The sequence below is a fragment of the Mustela nivalis genome (genome assembly GCF_964662115.1).
Source record: "Mustela nivalis genome assembly, chromosome: 12".
In the NCBI taxonomy this organism is placed as follows: Eukaryota; Metazoa; Chordata; class Mammalia; order Carnivora; family Mustelidae; genus Mustela; species Mustela nivalis.
Window position 1 is genome coordinate 2,910,457 of NC_139031.1, and position 22,695 is coordinate 2,933,151.

Consider the following 22,695-nt stretch of genomic DNA (forward strand, 5'->3'; position numbering starts at 1 on the left):
GGCAGTGCTGCAGGATGGGGCACAGGGTTCGGGCTCCCTGTGGGCGGTGCGGTTGGTGGGCGAGAGCCTCCTGGCTTGCCCCCAGGGCGTGTGAGCTGCGGCCCAGCAGGGAGGAAGCCCTGCCCATGGTCATCCGTATCCCGTGGGGCTGGCCTGTACCCACGGAGGGGATGGGGCTCTCGTCCAAGGGGAAGCACATTGGGGCTGTGCGGGCCTGGTTCTAGCTGCCGTGGTGTTCTCTGAAGCGCTTGGGAGCCAGAGGGAAAGGTGTACAGGACGGGAAGAGGGACGCAGGCGGGCAGTTCTGGACCGGCCCGGGGAGGCACGTGCAGCAGTGGACACGGACCGGAGGCGGACTCCAGCGCGGACGGTGATGTGGCCAAATGGGGGGAGGGGTGGCCAGGACTCTGTCCTGTCCTTTGGAGGTGGGGGTACACAGCAGGTGCACCAGAGGCAGTGGCAGGGGAGGTGGCTGTTTCCAGCAGGCCTCACCAGTGTGCGCAAAGGGCTAGAATAGCGAAGCTTAACAAGGAGGTGAAGCAGAATTGTTTTGCGGGGCACGTCTTTTTCAACGGACAGCGACAGTCTCTCCGGTGCAGTTGTTTGGACTCTGACCCCCCCCGGCCCGCCGTCTAATGCCGTCTAATGCCTGTGTGGCACAGAGCAGTCCCGCGCCCCCACTCAGGTCTGAGTTAACAGATTTTGGTATCCACTGCTTTCTCGCTGCTTTTTTTGTTTCCCTTTAAAGAAATGAGTAATGGCTTTTAATCACGGGCTGTTTGGTCATGTCTGAAGCAGGTTTTCATTGTCACACCTGGGGGGGTCCTGGGGCGGTCCTGTTGGCCTCCAGGGCTGTGGTCCGCATCCTGCACGGGCTCGCCCTCTGCCCCGCACCATCAGCGGCTCTGACACGTGGTGGTGCCAGGCGGGGAGGGCCCTGCTTCAGGAAGAGGCGCTCCGTTTCTCGCTCATCTCCATCTGGGGATTCAGATTCAGAGAGTGCTGGCGCTCATTTTCACGTCGCGGTGCTGTACGGAAGCACCCGTAAGCACAGCTGACCCCCAGCGCACCCCCTTCGGCGAAGTAGGCTGTGAAAACCTGTCGTGGACTGTTTTGAGAGCAGTCTAACCTGAAAGTCCGTTCTCCTCGGTTTTCCTGAGGACGTGAAGTTGATCGCAACTTTGGGTCTTGTGTGTGTCTAGATAATCCAGACGCATGGTGGCGCCGTGGACCCCACGTTCTCCAGCCGGTGCACACACCTGCTGTGCGAGAGTCAGGTCAGCGGGATGTACGCGCAGGTGAGTGGCCTCGGCTCTGATTGCAGCGAGGTCTGTCCCTTTTCAAGGACCATCCAAGGATTCTAGAGACTAGTGTCTTTGGAAAGGACTTTTGTCTACTTCTGAAAGGGAATACGTTTTTAGTAATTTTCATCAATCTGTGCCGGGATAAATATGTTCGTGGACTGCTGGCCTCTAGGTCTTTGAGCGTGGAGAGAGTGAAGGTGAGCCCAGGTGGTGTCAGGGACAGGACACTGACCTTGTACTCGGTCCAGAGCAGCACTGACCGCCCGGGGGCGGAAGCAGGCTTTCCCGCTGTTGTGGGGCTGTGTACGTATGCAGGCTGGAGGGGCGGCTCCAAGGCCCCGTGGGGCACAGGCTTTCTCCGGGTGTCACCTCGACTGTTCCCCCAAGTCTCTTCTCTTCTTTTTTTTTTTTTTTTTAAGATTTTATTTATTTATTTGACAGAGAGAGAAATCACAAGTAGGCAGAGAGTCAGGCAGAGAGAGAGAGAGAAGCAGGCTCCCGCTGAGCAAAGAGCCCGATGCGGGGCTCGATCCCGGGACACCGAGATCATGACCTGAGCCCAAGGCAGCGGCTTAATCCACTGAGCCACCCAGGCGCCCCAAGGCTCTTCTCTTCTAACAGTGTTGTTGTTGGTAGGCAGACCGCGGTCGTTAGGCATGTCATGAATGCCCAGAAGCTCCTCTTAAACACTTTCCACCTGAAAACGTAGAAGTGCTTGTGAGGGTTAGTTTCTCTACTCTGTGGTTAATTTTAGTGGGCGGTTATATTTTTTCAGAAGAAACTTGTTCTCTTTGGGGCCCTCGGTGTTCTTAAGGGAAATTTTCATGTTGATGATCACAAACCCTACTCATCATCAAAGTTATTTTTAAGGTTGTTATAAAATGTGTTGCTTTTGTCCCCCGTTGCCGGCTGCTTGTATGTAGGTGGTCCCATTGTTAGTTGCGTGAGAATCCGCCTGCCTCTGTCATTTGTCCCTTTGGTAAAGCCAGTTCTCAGTGCTCTGCAGTCCCCACAGGCCTTCCCTGCTGCGGTTACACAGCCTGGCCGCTTTGTGCCTCTGCCACAGCTGCACACACGCCAGCCCGGCAAACCTGTGATCTTGTTTGGCAGGCGATCAGGGAGAGGAAGAGGTGTGTCACGGCGCACTGGCTGAACATGGTCCTAAAGAAGAAGAAGCTGGTGCCGCCTCACCGCGCCCTCCACTTCCCTGTGGCCTTCCCCCCGGGCGGAAAGCCCTGCTCTCAGCACGTAAGGGACATCCCTTGGCGTCGTGATCCTGCCCTGCCTACCCGTCTCCCACGTGGGCCTCTGAGTCCCTGTCCTGGCGTGCTACCTCCGGCCCAGCTTGAAAGGGCCCTGCGGTGCCACTGTCTCATTGTCCGGGTCCCTTAAAGCCATCAGAGTCCCCTGCATGGAGCAGAACTTCACTGGGTCTCTCCAGCTTCTGCCGCTACTTAAAACCCTCAAGTAAACCAGGCCTCGTCTGCCGGGAGCGGCCCCGCTGGCAGGACTTATCTGGACTTGTGGGGGTCTGTCACTCACGTAACCTCCAGGCTGGGGTTTAGTGAGAACGAGGAACTGGCCAGTTCATGTTTATGTGCTTAGTGAGAGAGCTTTGTTCAAATGATCCGGACGGCGTCCTGCTCACGCAAGCAAGGTTTCCCCGTGTTTCCTCTCGTGTTCGCTGCCCTCCCCCCACCTCCCCCGTGGCGCCGCATGTCACCGGTGGACCGTGGACAAGAGGCTGGTTTGGACATTCACAGGAGGGGCGTTCCTGCATGTGTGCAGGGACGCGGGTGACGCGTGGAAACACCCGTGGGTAAAGGAGCAGGTGTTCACGGGTCGCCCTGTCCCTGTGTCTCGGCCTTATTTGCTCTCTTTGTGCTTAGATTATTTCTGTGACTGGATTTGTCGACAGTGACAGAGACGACCTGAAGCTGATGGCTTACCTGGCGGGCGCCAAGTACACGGGCTACCTGTGCCGCGGCAACACGGTGCTCATCTGCAAGGAGTAAGCGTGGCCCCGGGGGCTTGGGGCTCCTGTAGGGGACCCCGGTGCAGGGCGGGGCTCCAGGTCCTTCTGGTTCCCTGGTGGGTGTTTGAGAACCCAAGTCGGTTGGAAGAACGGCAGTGATCTGTTTGATAGCGGCAGGAGTACCTATAAAAGGGAACGAAATTAGAGGAATCGACAAGATTAGGATTAAGTTAGGTGCTGGGAATAAGATGAACTTAGTAAACTAGCAGAAAACCCGGTGACCCAGCGTGAGCCGGGACGTGTCCTGGAATCACCCGCCGGGGGTTACTGGTGACTCTGCTGAGATGCCCCCGATGTTTCTAAGGTACTGTGTTGAAAATAAACGTTTTTTTTGAACAGTAGGCAAATCTAACACTTAATAAAATGTGTTCCCCCCCCCCAAAAAAAAAGACCCACCGGTTTGAAGTATGAAAAAGCCAAGGAGTGGAGGATACCGTGTGTGAACGCCCAGTGGCTCGGCGACATCCTCCTGGGGAACTTCGAGGCGCTGAGGCAGGTCCACTACGGCCGCTACACGGCATTCAATCTGCAGGAGCCCTTCGCCCCGACTCCGCACTTGGTTTTCAATCTTCTGGGTAAGTGGGGTTTCACCGGCGCATGAAGGGTTACAGGGCTCCCGCCGCCTTGCATTTACCGGAGGCATAACCGTGCCCTTAGCCTTCCCGTCGTGTTCATTCCCTGTCACTCCTGGTCTCCTGCCCATACTCCCTTCGGCCACCCCGCAGGGAGGCCTCACTCGTTCCGCGTTCTCAGTCGCCGTCCTGGTAGCCGCTCACAGACGGAGGAGCTCCCAGGGCACTGCCGTCTCGTCTGCAGCCAGTGACTGCGTCTCTGAAGCACCCCCTCCCCGTGACCCACGCCCAGGCTTCTCTGCCTCAGTGGTGGACGAGCACCTGTCTCCTGCCTCTTGCCCTTGTCGGGCCTTGGCTGACCTGCCATGGCAAGGGCGGCGAGGGCAGGTGTGGGCAGCGTGGGCGGCGAGGGCGGCGTGGGCAGCGAGGGCAGGTGTGGGCCAGCTGCAGCTGCTCCTGGGTGGCACCGACCTCTTGTTGCCCACCTACCGACCAGCAGCTGTGCTGCGTGTGCTGTAGGACATCGGTTCGAGCAGACGGTCATTCAGACTCTGCTTTACTGTGCTCGCTTGTCGAGTTCATTCGGCGTGAGGTCCGGATGCCTTTAATCACGAGAGAGGTCCTCGGTTTAAGCCACGATCTCTCTTAGGGACAGACATACCTGTCTTCCTTCCATTCTGAAATGAAAGCATCATAAAGATTCCTCGTCCTTCCCTGAAGTGTTCAACCCAGCCGATGTGTGGGGGACGTGCTGTGGTCCTTCACGCTGGCTCCCTGACGCCATGGCCACGTGGCGCTGGTTCCCACGCCCGGCCGCCACAGTGGGCTGTGGGATAGCTTCACTCTGCACACCTGTTGCTGGGCTGTCACTGTTCTCCCTCGTGCTCCTCACCCAGAGAAGGCACGGCATGTTCACCCCCGAGCACTGTCCCCGCCTGCCTTCGTCCTGGAAGAGAAAGTTAGCACAAGCGAAGTTCTGTTTTGTGTCCTTGATAAAATTGAAAGTCACCTACATGTCTAAAGTTACCAGCCCCAGAAAAGGTTTTCACAAACAGGCTTTCCACGTAAGCAGTGTTGTTGTAAAGTAACTTCTCTTTCTCTCTAGATGCTTGGAGAGTCCCGTTGAAAGTGTCGGCCGAGCTGCTAATGGTACGTTCAGGCTTTGGCCAAGTCGCTTAGGCTGTCACAGTCTTATAAACGTGCAGGATTTGTGTTTGTCAGTTAAAAACTCTTTGAGTAATTAGTCCACGTAACAAATGAAGGTTGTTTCTCCCCACCTGTCATAAAACATTTAGTCCTGGGTCCTTTCCTCCCTTACCTGGTGGTGGTTTCCATCCTTGGTACTGCCACGTGGAAGAGCACTGTTGGCTTCCACGAGCCGTGTGGCTGCTGGAAAGAGCGAGAAGGAAGTAGGACAAACATACATCTTGTTTCCATCTCATGCATGGGCCGGGAGCCCTGACGGCAGCACCGGCAGCTCCGACGCGCTCTGGGCCGCAGAGGAGACAGGAGGGGACGCCTGGCCGTGTCGGGGGAGGTGTCTGATTCTGTCCTTGGCTCAAGTTGGAATGCGGGTGACAGCCAGGAGGCAAGCTGGACTGCCCTCCGGGTGGGGCCGTCGGTCAGACGTGATGGTGGGACACGAATGGTGTTTTGGGCTATGTTTCCGCGGCACGTCTAAGTAATGCCACGCTGTAGAACCTGGTCCCTGGTCCCTGTCACTGCTGGCGCGCTGCCGCCGCGAGGACAGCCGTGGTTTCCTTGGTGGGGGCCATGGGAGTTAAAGGTTCAAGGTTAGGTGCATGCCACTGCGTGCACTCTGCTGGGTTTTTTCGCTGATGGACTTGCAGGTCACGTGGAGCTTTAGAGGGAGGGTTGGTGTCCCACGAGCCGCCGAGGAGCGTGCTCTTCTCAGGATTACGAGAACGCCTCAGCCTGTGCCCTCCTTCCTGACGATCTGCGGTGCCGCTTCCACGTCTAACGTCGTTAGAAGCCACTGACAACTGTCCAAAGTTTCCTTCATCCTGATGATGTGATGACGTGGTCACGTGGGGTGGTTCCTTTCGCTTAAACTCACAGTTGTGGTTTTACTGAAACCTGACCAGCTCTGACACCTGAGCAAGAACAGATACTCTCCGGATCCATTTGGATGAGAGGGTCATGGTGGCCTTGAGGATGAAGCTGGGAACCTGGTCCTCAGGGAAGACCCGTCCAGGCCCCGCACCACAGACACCACCTTCCTGTGGCTCCGTGCAGGCGGTCACAGCAGCCTGGTCACCCCGCTTGCGTCCCCTGCGTGTTTCTTGCTGCTGCTGGTCCGTGGCGCCGGGGACACTTGCCAGCGCCTGCCGCCTGCTGAGAGCCGAGGGCTGCGCTTGTTGGGGTGCCGTGAGCCCAGCCCTAAGTCTGACGGGGTGCAGGGGTCCCTGGCGTCGCCTGCGCGCACGCTGACTTGTGCAGGGGCCGTCTACACCCGGCAGCAGTGGTTAGAAAGTGATCAGGAGGGGTTCCGGGCTGTAAACCACGGCACGTCTCTGGAAGTAGCTGCGGGAACGCGCTCTGCTGCGGGAAGCGCTGTGGGCCGCCCCGTGACCGTCCTACAACGCGCGTAGCCGGCAGCCCTGCTTGAGGGGCCATCGGCTTCGAGGGGCTGTGACCGCGGTGACCGTGTTCCCCATAGTCCACCCTGGGACACGGGGCCACACGTGTGAAGTGAAAACCGCCACGCGGTGTTGAAGCTGGAGGACGGCCTGCGCGGTGCAGCAGCAGGGGTGGGGGGATGGGGCTGCCCCGAGGGCCTGAGGGTTTGGGGGGCCTGGAAGGCGGGCGCCGAGCCGCACAGCAGTGTCTGGAGCCTGCTGCTGGCAGCGGCTCTTGCCGGGGTCCCGGGCAGGTGCTGGTGTCGCCGCAATGTGGCGCGGGGCCGTCGCAGGAGCGCGCTGGCTCTTCCCTGCTTGGATCGCCCGGGGTGCCTGGTCACAGGCCCGTGAGCTAAGCACGTGACCCTTTGCTTGCAGGGCGTGCGGCTGCCTCCCAAGCCGAAAGCGAGTGACGTGACGGCCCAGCCTTCCTCCAAGAGAGCCAGGTATAGCCGCCCTGCGCCTGCCGTGCTCAGCCCTCAGCGCGTCTGGGGAGCCGGGTTCAGGGTGTTTTCACAGTAAATGAGATTTGCTTATTGCCTCGCACCTTTGTTGTGGTTTGTTTCTGTCTCGTTGCTCAACATAAAAGTGAAAGGCATGTATTTTTTTTAATTTAAAAAAAAAAAAAAAGCTGTATTTTTTTTTTGTATTTTTTTTTTTTTTTATACAAAACCTTATCAGAAGCTCGGGGGACATAGCTGCTGTGGCAGAGCGCACTGGGAGCCCGGCAGGGCGGGCTGGGCTGGCCGTGCGCGCCAGGCTGGGGTTGAACCCTCCCTGGGAGAACGTGTGCGGGGCTCGGGGCTCCCGTGCTAAAGACCCGCTCGGCCGGCTCTGGGCAGCAGTGGTGTCCCGGCTGTCACTGGGTGCGTCAGGCACAGCAGACACAGGATGAGCCGGGAGCTTGCTACTTCATCCGGCGTCTTCCAAAGCCCTATTTCCCAGCTGGACGTGCAAACCACAGTTGACCTGCTTGGGCTGTGCCCTGTGGTTGCCAGCTTCCCCTAGTCTCTCCCCTGCTCTGCATCCTGCCCGTTCCACCCCCACATCACAGTGTGTGTCACGGAAGGATTCACTAGCGTCCTGATTGACCATATCTATTAGGGCGAGAGCATGAGCAGTGATGGGGCCGTGGGTGCCGACGGGGGGAGAGAGGATCTCAAGCAGACTCCTTGCCCGGTGCCGAGCCCAGCTCAGGGCTCGATCTCATGGCCCTGAGATCAAGAATTGGGTACTTAACCAATGGAGTTACCAGTGCCCCTATGATCATTTATTAAATGGTCATATTAATGCCCCTAAATGAACCTTAAAAACTATTTCATGTAGACGGTCTCAAATGTAGGGTAAAAAAGGAACTCCAAAATTTTAAGGATAAGTAAAAGACTCAGTGATTTAATTTAAAAGGTGTGCTTAAGTCCAGTAGCTTGTTTTGAGCCTCTGATATATGTAAGACAGGGCGGAGGTCCTGTGAGGGGCTGCAGCTCCCGGGACGCCCCCTCAGTGGCTGACGCACACCCAGAACAGGTCTTCGGCAGAACCATCGAGACAGGAGTTGAGAACATTTGTCACGGCGGGTGGGGGGGGTCAGTGGGTTACTTTCCTTGGAGGCACCGTGCAGTGTTTTGGGGAGACCAAGGAAGATGGGGACAGACAGGACAGGCGCCTCGCACTCTCCCGGATGGACAAATCCCCACATACTTAAAGCTCCCCGCAGTTGGTAAAATAGAAATGATCTTTAGCAGACAAGGGGTTTTAGTAGTTTCAAGTGAACAAAGTCAGCTTTGTGTTTTCTGTATTCATTTTACAGAATCGAAGATATACCGCCTCCCACCAAAAAGTTAACACCAGAATTGACCCCTTTTGTGCTTTTCACTGGATTTGAGCCTGTCCAGGTTCAACAGTATATTAAGGTAAAATTATATTCTGCTTTCTGTAAGGATACTTAGCCCTGTGCCTTTCTGTATATATTTGTTTTAAGGTAGCAGTTAATTAAAATAACACTGAGTCAGGAATATCCTAATAGTCTTAATAACATATACTTACAAAGTAGTTGTAGTAGTTTTTATAGTAATAGGTAGTCATTAAATTGTTGAGGGTTTTTCACCTCGTTCTGTGCTTTCTACATTTGCTTTTCTACGTAGACAATTGCTTTCTTAGTAGGACTCTGGGGATTAGACCGAGACCCATTTTTATAGCCGCAGAAACAAGAGCAAGCCTGCTTAAAGGCCATTGTCCTAGAAAGGCTCAGCTTAGTGCCTCAGTGTCTCCCACTGAAGCTGCAGGCCACCTGGGGGAGGCTCAGGGAATCATGTCCTTGGCTAGGAAGTGGGGACACGACCTCAAACACACGTCCTGGAGCAGCAGCTTCCTGTTGCTGGGCCATGGGGATGGGGTGCAGTGAAAAGTTCGTGACTGTCCTGTTGGATTCCTTCTCATTGTTTTTAAGGGAAAGAAACTTACAGATGGGATTCTAGGTTCAGTACAATTTAATTTTTTGTGTTCACGATCGAGTGTTTTCCACGTGCTCGCATCTCCTCAGTCACGTCTCTGCTGGGGTTCTTTGAAAGCAGAGACTGTAGGTGACCGTGCTTCATGCACGCCCGTGTCACCTGCGGGTCTGAGATGCGCTGCCTGGTGCTCGGGGACTCGATTGGTAGGGAGGTGGCATCTGTGGCCGTGACGACAGCCGTGGGTGCCGTCCGCGCCGCGCTGTCCCGGGGCGGTGGAGGCCGCACTCACCGCTGCCTGTGCTCCTCCCTTCAGAAGCTCTACATCCTGGGGGGCGAGGTCGCCGAGTCGGCGCAGAAGTGCACGCACCTCATCGCCAGCAAAGTGACGCGCACGGTCAAGTTCCTGACGGCCATCTCCGTGGTGCGGCACATCGTGACCCCGGAGTGGCTGGAGGAGTGCTTCAAGTGTCAGAAGTTCATCGGTACGTGCTGCTGTCGCGTCCTCGCGTTTCCTGCTCCGGACAGACCTTCTTTTCCCTGGTGTTTGTCTGCTTTCGTCCCTGCAGACACCAGCTCACTATTTTACTCCGGACGACTCACCACTAAATTCATGAATTTCTTCCACGTTCCAGCGAGTCCGTGGCTGCTGTTGTCATGCTACAAAGTAGGAGGTTCGGTCATTCAGGCAGTGCTAGGGAAGCTAAGCTCCCTGCCACCCTTTGCTGGGTGCTGACCCATGTATTTTGTTTGGAAACTGGCAGTAGAAGGCAGTCCCCGCAGGCAGCGGTGTCTGTGGTGGTCCCGGCCCGGGTTTGATGGCCGGTTCCGTCGGAGGGATGGGGTCTGCCTCCCCTCGCCGGCCTCCTGTTGTTCAGAGCCCCAGGAGTGAATTCCTTCTGGGCTGTCAGGGAGAGGTTTGTCTCTTAGCTTATCCAAGTGTTTTTAGAACTTGCTACGCAGAGAGCAAGTATGAGCTCTAGACCATTCCTCCATGAAGCTTTATGGCCGCAGTTCATTTGCGCCTTCGTTAGCGTCAGCGGCATTGTCCTCTGTGTGAACCTCCCCAGCCGCTGCAACCACATCCTCACCCCTTACCTGTCCGCTGGAGCAGGAGAAGGGAGCTTGGCCCCGTGACAAGCATCACCACCATCTGTTTAGTTTCTTGTTTCGGTCTTTAAGCCCCAAGTGCAGTGGCGCTAAGACTTTTATCCGTTTGTAAAGTTCACAGCAGTCCACATTTCACGAAGTTTTGGCCGACTGACTTTCACTTGTTTGGCGTTAACTGTTGACCTCTGAGGGGTCGAAGGGGTTCAGTTGCTTGTAAACACTTACTATGTATTAGTAATAAATATTCGTACATCTCCCGTCCGGCGCCCGAGTATCAGGATGGAAGAGTGTTTGCTGGTCACGGTCATTGCCTTCTCGGAGTCCTGTCGCTGGAGCCTGCCGTCCGCGCCGTTTCTCAGTGGCTCTTGCGCTCCGCGAGATGCATCTCCGTGTCCCCCCGTCCCTTCACGGCTTTGTAGCTTGTTTGTTTGTGGCACTGAGCGTGGACCACAGTTGATCTGTTCGCCGACGGGAGTTTTGTCAATTATGAACACAGCCGCCGCCGTCATTCTCGTATAGCTTTCGTGGGGCTGTGACTTAGAGTCTGTACCGAGGGGTGTGACTGCTGGATCACGTGGCAAGAGTGTGGTTAGTCTGGTAAGAGACCACCAGACATCTTCCACGTTAGCTGCCCCCGTCTGCGTTCCTGCCCGAGATGAAGGACCTTCCCGTCGCTCCGCATCCTTGCTTGCATTTGGTGGTGTCGCTGTTTGGGGTTTCTGCCATTTTAGGTGTTGTGTAGCGGTCACCTCGTTCTGTGGCAGTTTGCGGTGCGGTGAGGACTTAGACGTGGAGCATTTTTCATGCACACATCTGCCATTTCTGTATCTTCTCTGGTGCCACGTTTATCCAGAGTTTTTGCCCGTTTTTTAAATTGAGTTGTTTTCTTATTGTTGAGTCTCAGGTGTTCTTTGTATATTTTGGACAGCAGTCCTGCGTCAGTTGTGTCTTTCCAGCTGTTTGCTCTCCGTCTGTGGCTTGTCTTCTCATTCTGTTGACATTATTGTTCCAGAACACAAATTTTTGATTCTAATGGAGTCCAGCTGATCCGTTATTCCTTCCGTAGATCATGCCCTCGGTGTTGTACCTGAAGTTACTGACAAACTCAGTCATCTAGATTTTCTCCTGTGTTCCAGGAGTTTTATAGTTTTATACTTAGGTCTGTGACCCATTTTAATTTTTGTGAAGGGGGTAGAGTCTGTGTCTGGATTCCTAGGTTTGTTTTTTGCATGTGAACATCCAGGTGTTGAAAAACTGGTCTTTGTTCAGTCGTATTGCCTTTTCCTTTCTTAAAGACCAGTTTATATTGTTGATGTGGGCCTGTTTCTGGGGTTTCCTGATCGATTCTTTGCCAGTGCTATGCGGTATTGACTCTGCGAACGTCGAGCTGAGCTTAGAAGGTGGCCTTCTGCTTTGTTCTTGTCCTTCTGTGCTGAGTCGGCCTCTCTGGCCATTTGTCCTCCGTAGCAGCTTTAGGATCAGTTTGTTGGTATATGCAAATCACTTATTTACTTAACGATTTTATTTCTTTGAGAGAGTGTGCGTGCAAGAGAGGGAGAGACAGAGCATGAGCGGGGGGAGAAGCAGGCTCCCCGCTGAGTAAGGAGCCCGATGCAGGCACAGGACCCTGGGATCATGACCTGAGCCCAAGGCAGAGGCTTTAACCCACTGAGCCACCCAGGTGCCCCAAATCATTGATTTTCAATAAACATTTAATATTTTGTTTTGCCAAAAGTTGACACTTTGGGATTATTTTCTCAATTTCTCAAGAAGAATATTGACCTTACTTGGGTGGTTTGTAGTAGGGTCTGAAGTTTTGCTTTCAGAGTCATTTCTTTGTTTTACCCATCTTATAACATTTTATAAACATACTTTATAAACATGGTTTATACATAGTTGGTTTTTTATTTAAGAAAAATAATATAGTTGGTTTTGATTTTTAAAAATCTTACTAATTTGAAACAATCACTAAGCTACCAAACAGCTGCAAGTATAGTATAAATTGCTGGTTTCTCCTGACCCATGGAAGGGCACGCCGCCAGAGTGCTGCTCCGTCATCCCCAGTACCGTGACCTGTGTCCCCCACAGAGAGGGCCATCGTGCCCCATGGCCACAGTATAGCCCTGAGTCCAGTCCATGGCCACTCACTCAGCTCTGCTTGGCTGTCCCTGCGGTGTCCCTCAAATCCAGTGGGTCCAGGTCGAAACCATGCACATGGTCACCGTGTCTCCTCCGTGTCCTTTGTCGCTTCGGTTGGTTGTTTGATAGAATGTCCCTCTGTCGGGGACACCAGCTGCTTCCCCCCGATTGAGGGCCGGGCCTCCCCACTTGGTGCCGGTCCTTGCAGCACTCCTGCTGGGGCTTGTGCTGTTCTGCTGTGTGACTCCTGGGTCCCTGTGATCCCGGGAGCAGGTGCCATCTGCGGGCCTTCTCAGTGCGGTATGTCATTTGCGGAGAAGTACGTTGAAACGGTGCCAGTATTTCTGTTCATTTGATTTGTTGTTTCCTGGTGTGGACACCTTCTTAAATTTTATTCCGTGGGCTGTTACCGTGCTGTCTTTGATGTCCAGTGAGAGCCACTCCGGCTGGCTTTTGGCACAAGGAGGTTCTAGGCTCACGTTACGCTCTGCGGCCCTCTGTCGGTCTGGTTAGGTTTTGAGGTTGGAGCGCAGAACCCAGGGTAGCGTCTCCTGCGCCCAGGCCGTCAGAGCCATGCTGCTTTCGGGTGGCTGCTCTGTGGGGGGCACTGGCTGCTGCCCGCTGACCTGCCACCAGGTCCTGGGAAGGCACAGCTGCTTCGTCGGTTGCCCTGGACATTTGCATCTGATGTGTCCTGTGTGCCGGCACCTTTGTTCATTTCGGGCTTCTCCAATTTCCAGACCTTGTTTCTCCCACCTGACACAGTGTAGCAGCTCCATCTGATTGGTGGATCAGCTGGCTTTCCCGGTTAGTGATTTGTCTCTTTGCTGATCGGACTGTTCTTGGTCGGGGTCAGCTGGCTGGCTGGTGAGCGGACGCGGCTTCTCCGGGTGTGAAGCCTCATTGCTTTATGAACAGGACCTTGGGCAGAAACCGCACGTAGCCTGCAAGTCCTGGCGTGTGTCGTCTTGCTCCCCGACCCCTGCCCTGTGCCGTACTTTGGGCAACTGTCATCAGAGCCCGCTGTGTTACGCGACCTGGTTGTTACTATGACATGAGGAAGAAATGCTTTCCTGAGCATGGGACTTTGATAAGAAGCCTGAAACATGTGATGAAACATGTGATCTTTGACTTTTGGTAAATTGGAAGTTTCTTAATGTTACCGTAAGAACTGTGAAAGACAGAGTTCTCCTACGTCCTCAAGATTTGGTGAAACTATTCCTTGTAAATTGCTGTCCACTTTCATATATTTAGAAGGAATCTGTTAGATCTGCGCAATTTATTACCAGCTCCTTGAGTCCAACGAGGCCTGCAGTCACATTCACATTGGATGTGATGTGGGTTCTGAGCTGGTCCCCCGGGCCTGGGCTCTCCTTCAGGGTCTGTGAACTCGCTGAAACCATGTGGAATGGGCAGGGGTGTGGAGAGCAGGTGGGCAGTGGAAGAGGGGCCCCAGCTGTCAGTCCATTTGTTTTCAGGAGCATATGACCCCGGAGGCGAAGATACGCTGTGGAGAAGGAAGTCTGTCTGTCCTCTTGTCTGGCTGTTTTCAGGGAAGAGCAAATGAAACAGAATAGCGGGGATTTCCGTATTCAGCGGTTTCCCGGGGGCGGGGTGAGCCGCGTGCAACATGCCCTTGACCTGCTGCCAGGAGACCTCGGGGGCGGATCCCGTGCCTGGTTCCCCGCGAGTCTGCACTGTTCTGAGTGGGTGGCTCTGTTTTCCAGACGAACAGAACTACGTGCTCCGGGACGCGGAGGCCGAGGTGCTGTTCTCCTTCAGTCTGGAGGAGTCCCTGAAACGGGCGCACGCCTCCCCGCTCTTCAAGGTAAAGGGTGGTCACAGGCGTCCTCGCGGTTGCCCCCCACAGGGCACAGCGGCAGAGGGGCTCGCACACTCCCGGCCCCGGGAGGCTGGTCGTCCTCCTGGGACTGGTTCCTGGGGGCCCTGCCGGAGGCCCGGCGTGGAGCGGGAGCGCCGCTCTCCGTGTCCATCAGACACGCGCACGACTAGGCAGGCGGCCCGCGCTGTGCTCATGAAGGACCGAATCAGCAAGAGACATTTAGGTTGATTTTTCTTTTTACAAATGCTTGGTACTTCTTGTTCTTCTCATTAAATCCACACTCCGCTGGAGATTGAGGGTTCTTGGAAAAAGAGTAATTGAACATGTGCCTAAATAAGACCAAAAATTTTAAAATATTTGTTAGATAAGATGCTTAGAACAGCTTGAAAAGTTTTTTTTGTACCGATCTGTTTTCACTCATTTCAGGGAACCAGCTTAGGAAGGAGAGCAGAAATGTTGAGATGTGTCTTAACCTAAGATAGTCTTGAGTTTTCTGAATGCCTTACGAGCGCTTTAAAACACAGTAGTATTGAGAGCAGAGAACAGCTGTTAGAAAGGTACGTCTCAGCCGTCGGAGCCCAGAGATCGCATGGTCTCGAGCAAGGGTCACGCAGGTGCCCGGCCGCCTCTCGCCTGTGCCTGGAGGTGGACGGTGTCGTGTCCTTGCTGACCCACGGAGTCCCTCACGCCTCTCAGGACAGGGGTCCAGTTCCTTTGGCCCCCCTAGGCCTGACCTGCCCTGGCGGGACGCTCCAGCTAGCTCCGACGGGCACCCTGGCTCTGGGCCCACATCAGGTGGTTGACCGGCAGGGACGGGGACTTCTGTAACGCCACGGGGTTATACATTTGGTCCAAAATTGCAGTAGAATTCATGAAAAATTACATACCCTAAAATTTCAGAGCAGTTAAAAACGTGCTCGTATTTTTATTTTTAGGCAAAATATTTTTACATCACACCTGGAATCTGCCCAAGTCTGTCCACCATGAAGGCGATCGTGGAGTGTGCAGGGGGACGGGTGCTGTCGAAGCAGCCGTCCTTCCGCAAGCTCGTGGAGCACAAGCAGAACAAGGTGGGGAGAGAGCAGGCGGGCCGCTGTCGCGCTGTGCCCGGTGTGAGCCCTTGTCCGTAACTGATAAACTTTTTCTTTTCCTTAGAGTTTGTCGGAAATAATTTTAATATCCTGTGAAAATGACCTTCACTTATGTCGAGAATACTTTGCCAGAGGAATAGGTAAGTCTCGCCGCGCCTGCCGGTGATGCGCGCGCGTGGGCACGGCGGCTCGACCGCACTCACGGGGCTCGTCCGTCCCTTCCAGACGTTCACAACGCGGAGTTTGTGCTGACGGGCGTGCTCACCCAGACCCTGGACTACGAATCATATCCTTTGGGCAAGCAGCTCCCACCGCCCGCGGAGTCGTGTGTATTCCGCGTACGTGCCCGACTCGGTGATTCTTGCAGACCCAGTGCTGTAAGGATTCTGGGTGTTTGTACTTTAGTACAAATAAGTATATGTATATGTACTTTTTAAGTACATATTTTAAAGAATTTTTAAGATTTTAAGATTTTTAAGGTTTAAGATTTTAATTTTAGATTTTTAAGAATACCTATAAACGCCTGTTCTGTGCTCCTTTTACTCTCAGGAAGAAGAGCCACTTTAACAGTTAGGTGGGTGTCCTCTTAGGGGCCTTTTCCCCACCTAGAGACAGGAGGACACGGATTAATTTGGCCCCGGGAGAATGGGTCAGAACTGCAGGGGTTGGCGGGGGCGGGGGTGCGGTGGGGGGTGGCCTGCCGGACGGTCGGTGCCGTATTGGCCCTGACCGGGTCAGAGACGCGTGCCAGGTCCTGCCATGGCGGAGAGCACAGGTGGACTAGTTTACGCGGAGAGAAAAATGGCAGCACGTGCTCACTTACCTAGACTGGGCACTCTGGAAGGGGTGTGAGTTCGCACTGTGTTTGACACGTTTTTTTCCTCAACGCGCCTACATATAAATTTAACTGACGGCCTCGCCACTGCGGCTGGAGCCCGGGACGACAACCGGCGGCGCCTGCTGTGGGGCAAACCCGGCCGCGCTCCCCCGCAGAGGCCCGTGTTCTCCAGCTGCTGCGGGACGCAGGCATTTTAAAGCAGGAGAACAAATATAATAAATATTGTGCATCTTATTAAGATGTGTAATTTTATTCCAAGGAAACATAAATTATGTTTTGTATTATATGAATTTATGAGCCCACATTAGGTTTTATGATTCATTTGCCAGGTTTTTAAATGTTTTCACAACACTGTTAACAGAACTTCGGCTATAAATAAAATGGTGTAAATAAAGACCTTGCTATCTCTAAATTATGGATGTTAAAGATTTGAAACGTTTTGTACTTTGATTATTTTTTTTCTTATACTCTTTTCTTTTATATTGAGATCTTGCCCACATTTTAAATAAATGTACTTTTGAACTTAGAATTGAGTGATCCTTTACTTTGTGCATAATGTATAGGAGTTACATCAAACTGGATCGCGTTTTAAGTAATTTCAAGGCAAAACAGGATTTCTGGATGGCAGCCATCCTCTGCCATCGGCATAAACACCAAGCAGCGGGCCAGGCACCGCTGCAGCAGCGCACCCCACAGTCAGAACCTGGAGACCCGCGTCCGTCCCGCTCCGATCCAGACCCCATGCTCCGCCACTTCCTGCTGGGTCGACTCGGAGGCCGTGGTCCCAGATGGTCAGGGCTGCTGTCACTGCTCATCCTTGGGACCCACGCGGTAATTCCTGAACTGCACATTCTCTCAGTTTAATTCCCGCGTACAGTTTAGGTGCCGCACATGCACTAAAGACGCGAGTACAGAACCGTGTTACGGGACCTGTCGCTGTTCCCGGAGGGCTTTGTGACGCCCCCCACCCACTGCGATCAGCGCCCTCCACCCTTGTCCCCAGGACATCACTTCTTCAGGGGTTCCTCCCAGCTCTGCCGCGGTCGGACCACGTGCAGCTCTGTGACCAAGAGGGAAGGAAATCTCCCCGCACTTCACAGTTAAAGGGTCCATGTCCAGCCCTGACCTGTGGGAGTTCCTGGTGAGCCGCCCCATTACCGCTGGGCACAGCTCCAGGCTCACTCTGCCCGAAGTGACATATTTTATTGGCTGCCAGAAGTACTTCTCTTGAGCTCTTTAAAGTTGACCCTAAGAGCACTTATTCTCAGATGTACGTATTCTGGCATTTACTTGTATTTTTAACAAATTGTACCTCAAAATGCGTCCGCTTTGAAGCTAATCATTTTATACCGAAGCAGACTTAGAAAACACTTACCCATGGACTTGACGGTTGCACGCGCCACAGATGGCGTTCGTGTTGCTGTGACATATCTCAGGCTCTGCAAAATCCTGGAAAGGAAGAAGAGTTGCGTGATTTTGAGAACACAGTTTTGATCGCGGAGTATTCAGAACGCCGCCCCGTGGCTCACAGCCTCGCAGGAGGGTGAAGGCGCGGATGGAAGACACGGGCCTTCTGTGCGCGGAGCCACGCATCTGTTCCGTCGTCGGTGAGACGGTGTTTGTTTAACCAACATGCAAGTGTGACTGATTTGATTAACCTTTCAATTAGTGCTTTTTGGTTTGTTGGGTTTCTTTTTTTTTTTTTTTTTTTTCAAAAGCTGCCAAGAAATAATCCTTAAACACTCCAGGAGCTGTCTGCTGCCAACTGGCTGGCCCAGCTGCTGAGCCCGGATTTGGTGGCTCAGGGGAAGCTTCGAATGAATGTAGAAGAAGAGAGATTTCAGGCAAATGCTTCTCACACAAGTTGATTTAAAAAGTTACTTTCCTCCTAAAAAAAGAAAGTCTTTCACTTAATCCTGTTTTGTCTGGCTCAAGGTTGTTCGACAAAGATGACCTACATAGGCAATGTAAAAATTCCTAATAGCCACAGTAAAAAAGCTTTTTAAATTTCAAATTCTTAGGATTCTTAGGATTTCATTTAACACCATGCATCTAAAATATTGCTTCAGCTACATGTCATCATTTTACAAAATTATTGCCACAGTGGCATTGGCTTGGTTTTCTGGTGCAGTTTTTAAAATCCGCTGTGTTCCACTCACACCTAGCACTCGTCTCAATTCTGACAGACTTCCCTTAGAAATATTTTCTCCCAACTTCGATTTCATACCACTTGGTTTAAAAAAATTCACATGCCCGTTATGCCAAGCATGAGTATTTTCCAGTAACGAAATCAGTGTCCGTTAAAATTAATTACCATTAAATAAGATTAAAAATCTGGCTCCTCACCGGCACGAGGTACATTTCCGTGCTCGGTGACCCGCTGTGCCGTCATGTCTGCGGCCATCTGCACGGGCACTCTCTGAAGTGCGAGTGCCGTCCGAGTAGCTCCAAGATCACCTCTCTGGGCAGAGTCCCTGGAATCCCGTCCTGCTGCAGACGGGCCGCAGACAGTGTGGCCTTCATCTGGAGGGGTGCAGCGTGTCCAGGGGGAGTGGAGGAAACCGCGTCCTTGCTCTTGTTAGGGAAACTTGGATGTGTTTTAACCCTGCCAGTATCTGGTGCCTGAAGCAGCAGTACTGACCGCACCACCGTGGCCTGCGAGCAAACAGGGCTGCTGGAGACTTCTAGAGGCAGGAGGCCAGAGCTCCTCTAACCCAGCTGCTCGCGGTCCCAGGAGGTCCTCCCAAATCCCTGATGTTTGTTGAATCAAAAAGTGTGAAATTAAGGAAGCTGGGTGCCTCCGCACACCTGCCCCTGATGGTCCGCACTGCCGCGCGTGTGCCTGTCCCGGCGGCCTCCATGCGTCCTGTGGCTGCCGTCCCGGTTCTCAACACGCCCCACAACGAAGGGCTGCCTCCAGGTGCCCCCTGAGCCTTCCCTCGCAAATCTCAACGAGGTTTCTGAGATGCTTTCTGGCCTCTAGTCTCTTCTCCCCGCTGACCACCGCGCGGTCGTCGAATTCCTGCTCAGAGAAAAAAGTCCTTGAGTTGTCATGTTTGAAGTCTGTCTTACAGCCCTGTGACCTCCCACCCAGCTCCCCATTCCCAGCAGCTGCACAGACTTCTCTGTTACTCGTGTCCGACTGCCCTCCCAGCTCCCGTCTGGCGAGCTTCCCTGCTTACTAACACCTGGAAAGCCTTTCCTGGTTCTGGCGGGTTTCCGTGGCCTCTGATCCAATATAAAAAATGCCTTACAGGCACATGGTTACTGGTCTGCACAAGCAACAAAGAAAAAACAGGTAAATTGGATCACATCAAAATTAAAAACCCTTTGTGTGTGGAAAGACACAACCAATAGTGAAAAAGCAATCCACTGAATGAGAGAAAATACTTGCAAATCCTACACCTGATAAGGAGCTAAGATCCAGGGAGTATAAAGAACTACAACCGCCTGATTGTAAAATGGGCCAAACACTTGAATAGACGCTTCTCCGAAGATGACGTACGAGTGGCCAGGAAGCCCATGAGTAGATGCTCAACGTCACTTGGCATCCGGGAGATGCAGATCAAAACCACGATGAACTACCACCTCACTCCCAACAGGATGGGTCCTCGCCAACGAAAGAAAAAGTAACAGATGTGGAGAAAACGGAACCCTCGCGCACTGTCCGTGAGAATGCAAGCCGGTGCAGGCGCTCTGGAAAACACCATGGAGGTTCCCAAAGTCTTAGAAGTATCTTATGCCCAGCGATTCCATTTCTGGGTATATCCCCCAGGAAACGCAACACCGATCTTGGTGGGACATTGATATGCTCACGTTCACAAGCAGCATTATTCGTAGCAGCCAAAAGTTGGAAGCAACCCAAGTGCCTATCGACTGACAGATGAACAAAATGTAGCCCATGTGTGCAGAACGGTATTCAGTCTCCTGACACATGCTGTCCCTCGGAGGATCCAGGGGACTTCACGCTGAGTGGGATAAGAGAGTCACAGAGGGACTGATACTGTATGACCCCACAGGGCAGGAGGAGGGGAGTGAGTGTGTAATGGGGACAGAGTCTCCTTCTGGGACAATGACAAGTTCCGGAGATGCTGGTGGTGACCGTCCTACAGCACTGCCCATTGCCCCACGGCACTTCACCGCTCACTAAAAGATGACTGATGTGGCCAACTTCTGTGTGCTTTGCCACAATTTAAAAAAAAAAAAAAAAGAAGGAAATGAAGAGTACCGGTGAGGTCTAAAGGTCGAGGACTCTCTCGTGAGTCCGGCCTCTGGTCCTCCACAGGCGTCCGCCGAACACTCGGCGAGTGGGCAGAACCCCAGATCCACTCGGAGAGTTCACCATAAGCGAACAGATCGGTGGGGGGGGGGGGGGGAGGACGCGTATACACATGTCTGCTCGGCTCTCTGTGGCTCCCACCACATCTGAAAAAGACTCTGGCTTGGGAAAGATTAAAGCTTTACTGTGTTAAAAACAAGACAAAACCCAGCGGACCGCGAAGCACTCCCGGAACGGCAGAATCCGGGTCTGTGCGTAGCTGCCTCTCCAGGAAAGCAGTGAGCACAGATGTAAATGGTCAAAACAGCTTTTTCTGACCATGGGAGCCTGGACCGTCCTGCCACTGAGCCACGTCGGGTTCTGGTGTCTGGCTTCAAAGCTCCAGGGCTTCCAGGGCAGGCCTGACGCGTTCTGCCGGGGTGACCTGCCAGGTCTGCACTGCGAGGAAGGCTGGGCAGGCAGGAGGAGGGATCCTCCCTGTTAGTCCTCCCGGTGCGGAGGACGGGGACAAGCCCCGCCTGGAATGGAGCAGGTGCAGGGACTCGGAGTCAAGAGGGTCCGGATGCCCAAGACGGGCAGCGCTGGCGCAGACACGCAGGAGTTAGGAGTGCGGCGTGTGGACCGCAGAGCCCCTGGGGGCCAGACCTCTGTTAGAGCAGTCACTGGGGTTGCGGGGGGCTGGTCCTCTGGAGTTCACAGTGAGTGGCGGTGGTGGCCTGCCAGCTCCTGCTTCCCCGGCTCCCGGGAGGGAGCGAGCGCGCTGGAAGTCCAGGACCGGATTCGCTGAGTGAGAAGCGAGAGCAACACTCCCCGTGGGAAGGTTCTGTAAGCAAAGCGCCCGGTGATGCGGCCTCCCCTGGCAGGGGAGCGCGAGGGGCGCATACTTGGGAGCAAGATCCGCTAGGACCAGCAGCATGGAGGGGGCGCGGGCAACCTGGGACACAGACCCGCACCCCTGCCGCCTGCCTCGGGGCTCCGGGGAGTCCCTTTCCTACCACTAAGTCCGTGGACGGAAATTGCGCCCTTAGGCTCCAGCCACACAGAACACTCCCCGCTCTGAGCCAGGGGACCTCAGGCTGGGATGCTGTGCGCCCACGTCTCCTGGGGGAAGGGAAGCAGAGAAGGCTCGACCTCCGCACGACCTTCACACGACCTTCGCGCCCTGCTCCTCCTCTCGGCCCAGCCCCTGCACCCAGGCTGGCCTGCAGCCCGGAGTGTCTCCCCGTGGTGCTGGCGGCTCCCATCCCGGAGACGCTGGGAACGCTGGGCCGGCATCGGCCGAGCCAGGAGGGAGTGTTGGGGAGGACACCAGCCCCTGCCCTGCCCTGTGAGGTCCCAGAGAAGACGGCGTCTCCCGGGCCTGGCGTGTAAGTCCCGGGCACCCTTCGTAACGTCACTAATGCAGGCTTGCAGGGCCACCTCGGGAAAAGCAGCAGTGGTGCCTCGGCTTTGGGGAGACGCAGTCCCTGCAGGAGACGGCCTGCGTCTTGAGCAGGACCCTCGGGACTCTGGACCTGACTCTGGTCTTCAGCTGCGCCTCCCTCCAGCTCAGGACAGACACCACCATCTGCCCCGGGGCACGGCGCACGCTGCCTGGTCTCTGTCCCCAGAGGGGCACGCGGCAGCCGCCCACCAGGTGTGCCCGGAATCGGGGGAGCTGGACATACTGAGGGGGGCAGTTTATGTTGAGACGAATTTGCAACTGTTAAGATTTTTTTTTAAAGGATTTTATTTATTTATTTGACAGCACAAGTAGGCAGAGAGGCAGGTAGAGAGAGAGAGAGGAGGAAGCAGGCTCCCTGCTGAGCAGAGAGCCCGATGTGGGGCTCGATCCCAGGACCCTGAGATCATGACCTGAGCCGAAGGCAGAGGCTTTAACCCACTGAGCCACCCAGGTGCCCCAACTGTTAAGATTTTATTCTAGAACTGTCTGTACCCTTCCTTCTGCACACTTGCCCAAGGGATATTTTGTATTTTCTCGCAGGGCACAGAGAGCACCTGACACCAGAGAACCGAGGTTACAGAATGGAGCACGTGACGTCCGCCCAGAGCTTGTCTTTTTACAGTCCCTGTCGTCCCGATTCTTTTTCAGGCAGGATTTATCACTTGGAAACTTAGTTTGGCAAGTGCACATACCACACTTGGTTTTTATTTTTATTTATTCCTATTTTCAGAGTTTGCCCAATATCGGAATTACGTATGACTGTCGTTCGTCATTATCGTCATCTGAGTTGTTGGGCAGTAGAATGAAGACAATGCCGGTTTTGGATCCTGTGGGATACTTTCATAAAATAAAGAAAATTTCAACTTTTAACATTTGTGGGCTTTGCTCCTGGGCCCCAGGGAAGCTATACTTTAACATTTATTTTCTGAGGTCAAAGTGACTCGGCAAAACCTC

General features: G+C 54.0%; 1 protein-coding gene across 13 annotated transcripts in view; it reads left to right on the forward strand.

Moving 5' to 3' along the window:
• Window positions 1–16,544, forward strand: part of PAXIP1 (PAX interacting protein 1) — a 47,439-nt gene extending 30,895 nt beyond the window's left edge. For 9 of the 13 annotated variants that reach the window (XM_082692908.1, XM_082692911.1, XM_082692918.1 and 6 more), the window contains 12 exons: window positions 1,203–1,298; window positions 2,415–2,552; window positions 3,194–3,315; window positions 3,730–3,914; window positions 5,017–5,060; window positions 6,929–6,996; window positions 8,358–8,460; window positions 9,314–9,482; window positions 13,974–14,074; window positions 15,025–15,159; window positions 15,245–15,320; window positions 15,406–16,544. In XM_082692908.1, the coding sequence (XP_082549034.1) occupies window positions 1,203–1,298; window positions 2,415–2,552; window positions 3,194–3,315; window positions 3,730–3,914; window positions 5,017–5,060; window positions 6,929–6,996; window positions 8,358–8,460; window positions 9,314–9,482; window positions 13,974–14,074; window positions 15,025–15,159; window positions 15,245–15,320; window positions 15,406–15,617 (1,449 nt within the window). In that variant the 3' untranslated portion in view covers window positions 15,618–16,544. The remainder of the gene's footprint in view (window positions 1–1,202; window positions 1,299–2,414; window positions 2,553–3,193; window positions 3,316–3,729; window positions 3,915–5,016; window positions 5,061–6,928; window positions 6,997–8,357; window positions 8,461–9,313; window positions 9,483–13,973; window positions 14,075–15,024; window positions 15,160–15,244; window positions 15,321–15,405) is intronic. The other 4 variants (XM_082692913.1, XM_082692920.1, XM_082692909.1 and 1 more) reach the window with 1 other exon arrangement.
• The last annotated feature ends 6,151 nt before the right edge of the window (window positions 16,545–22,695 follow it).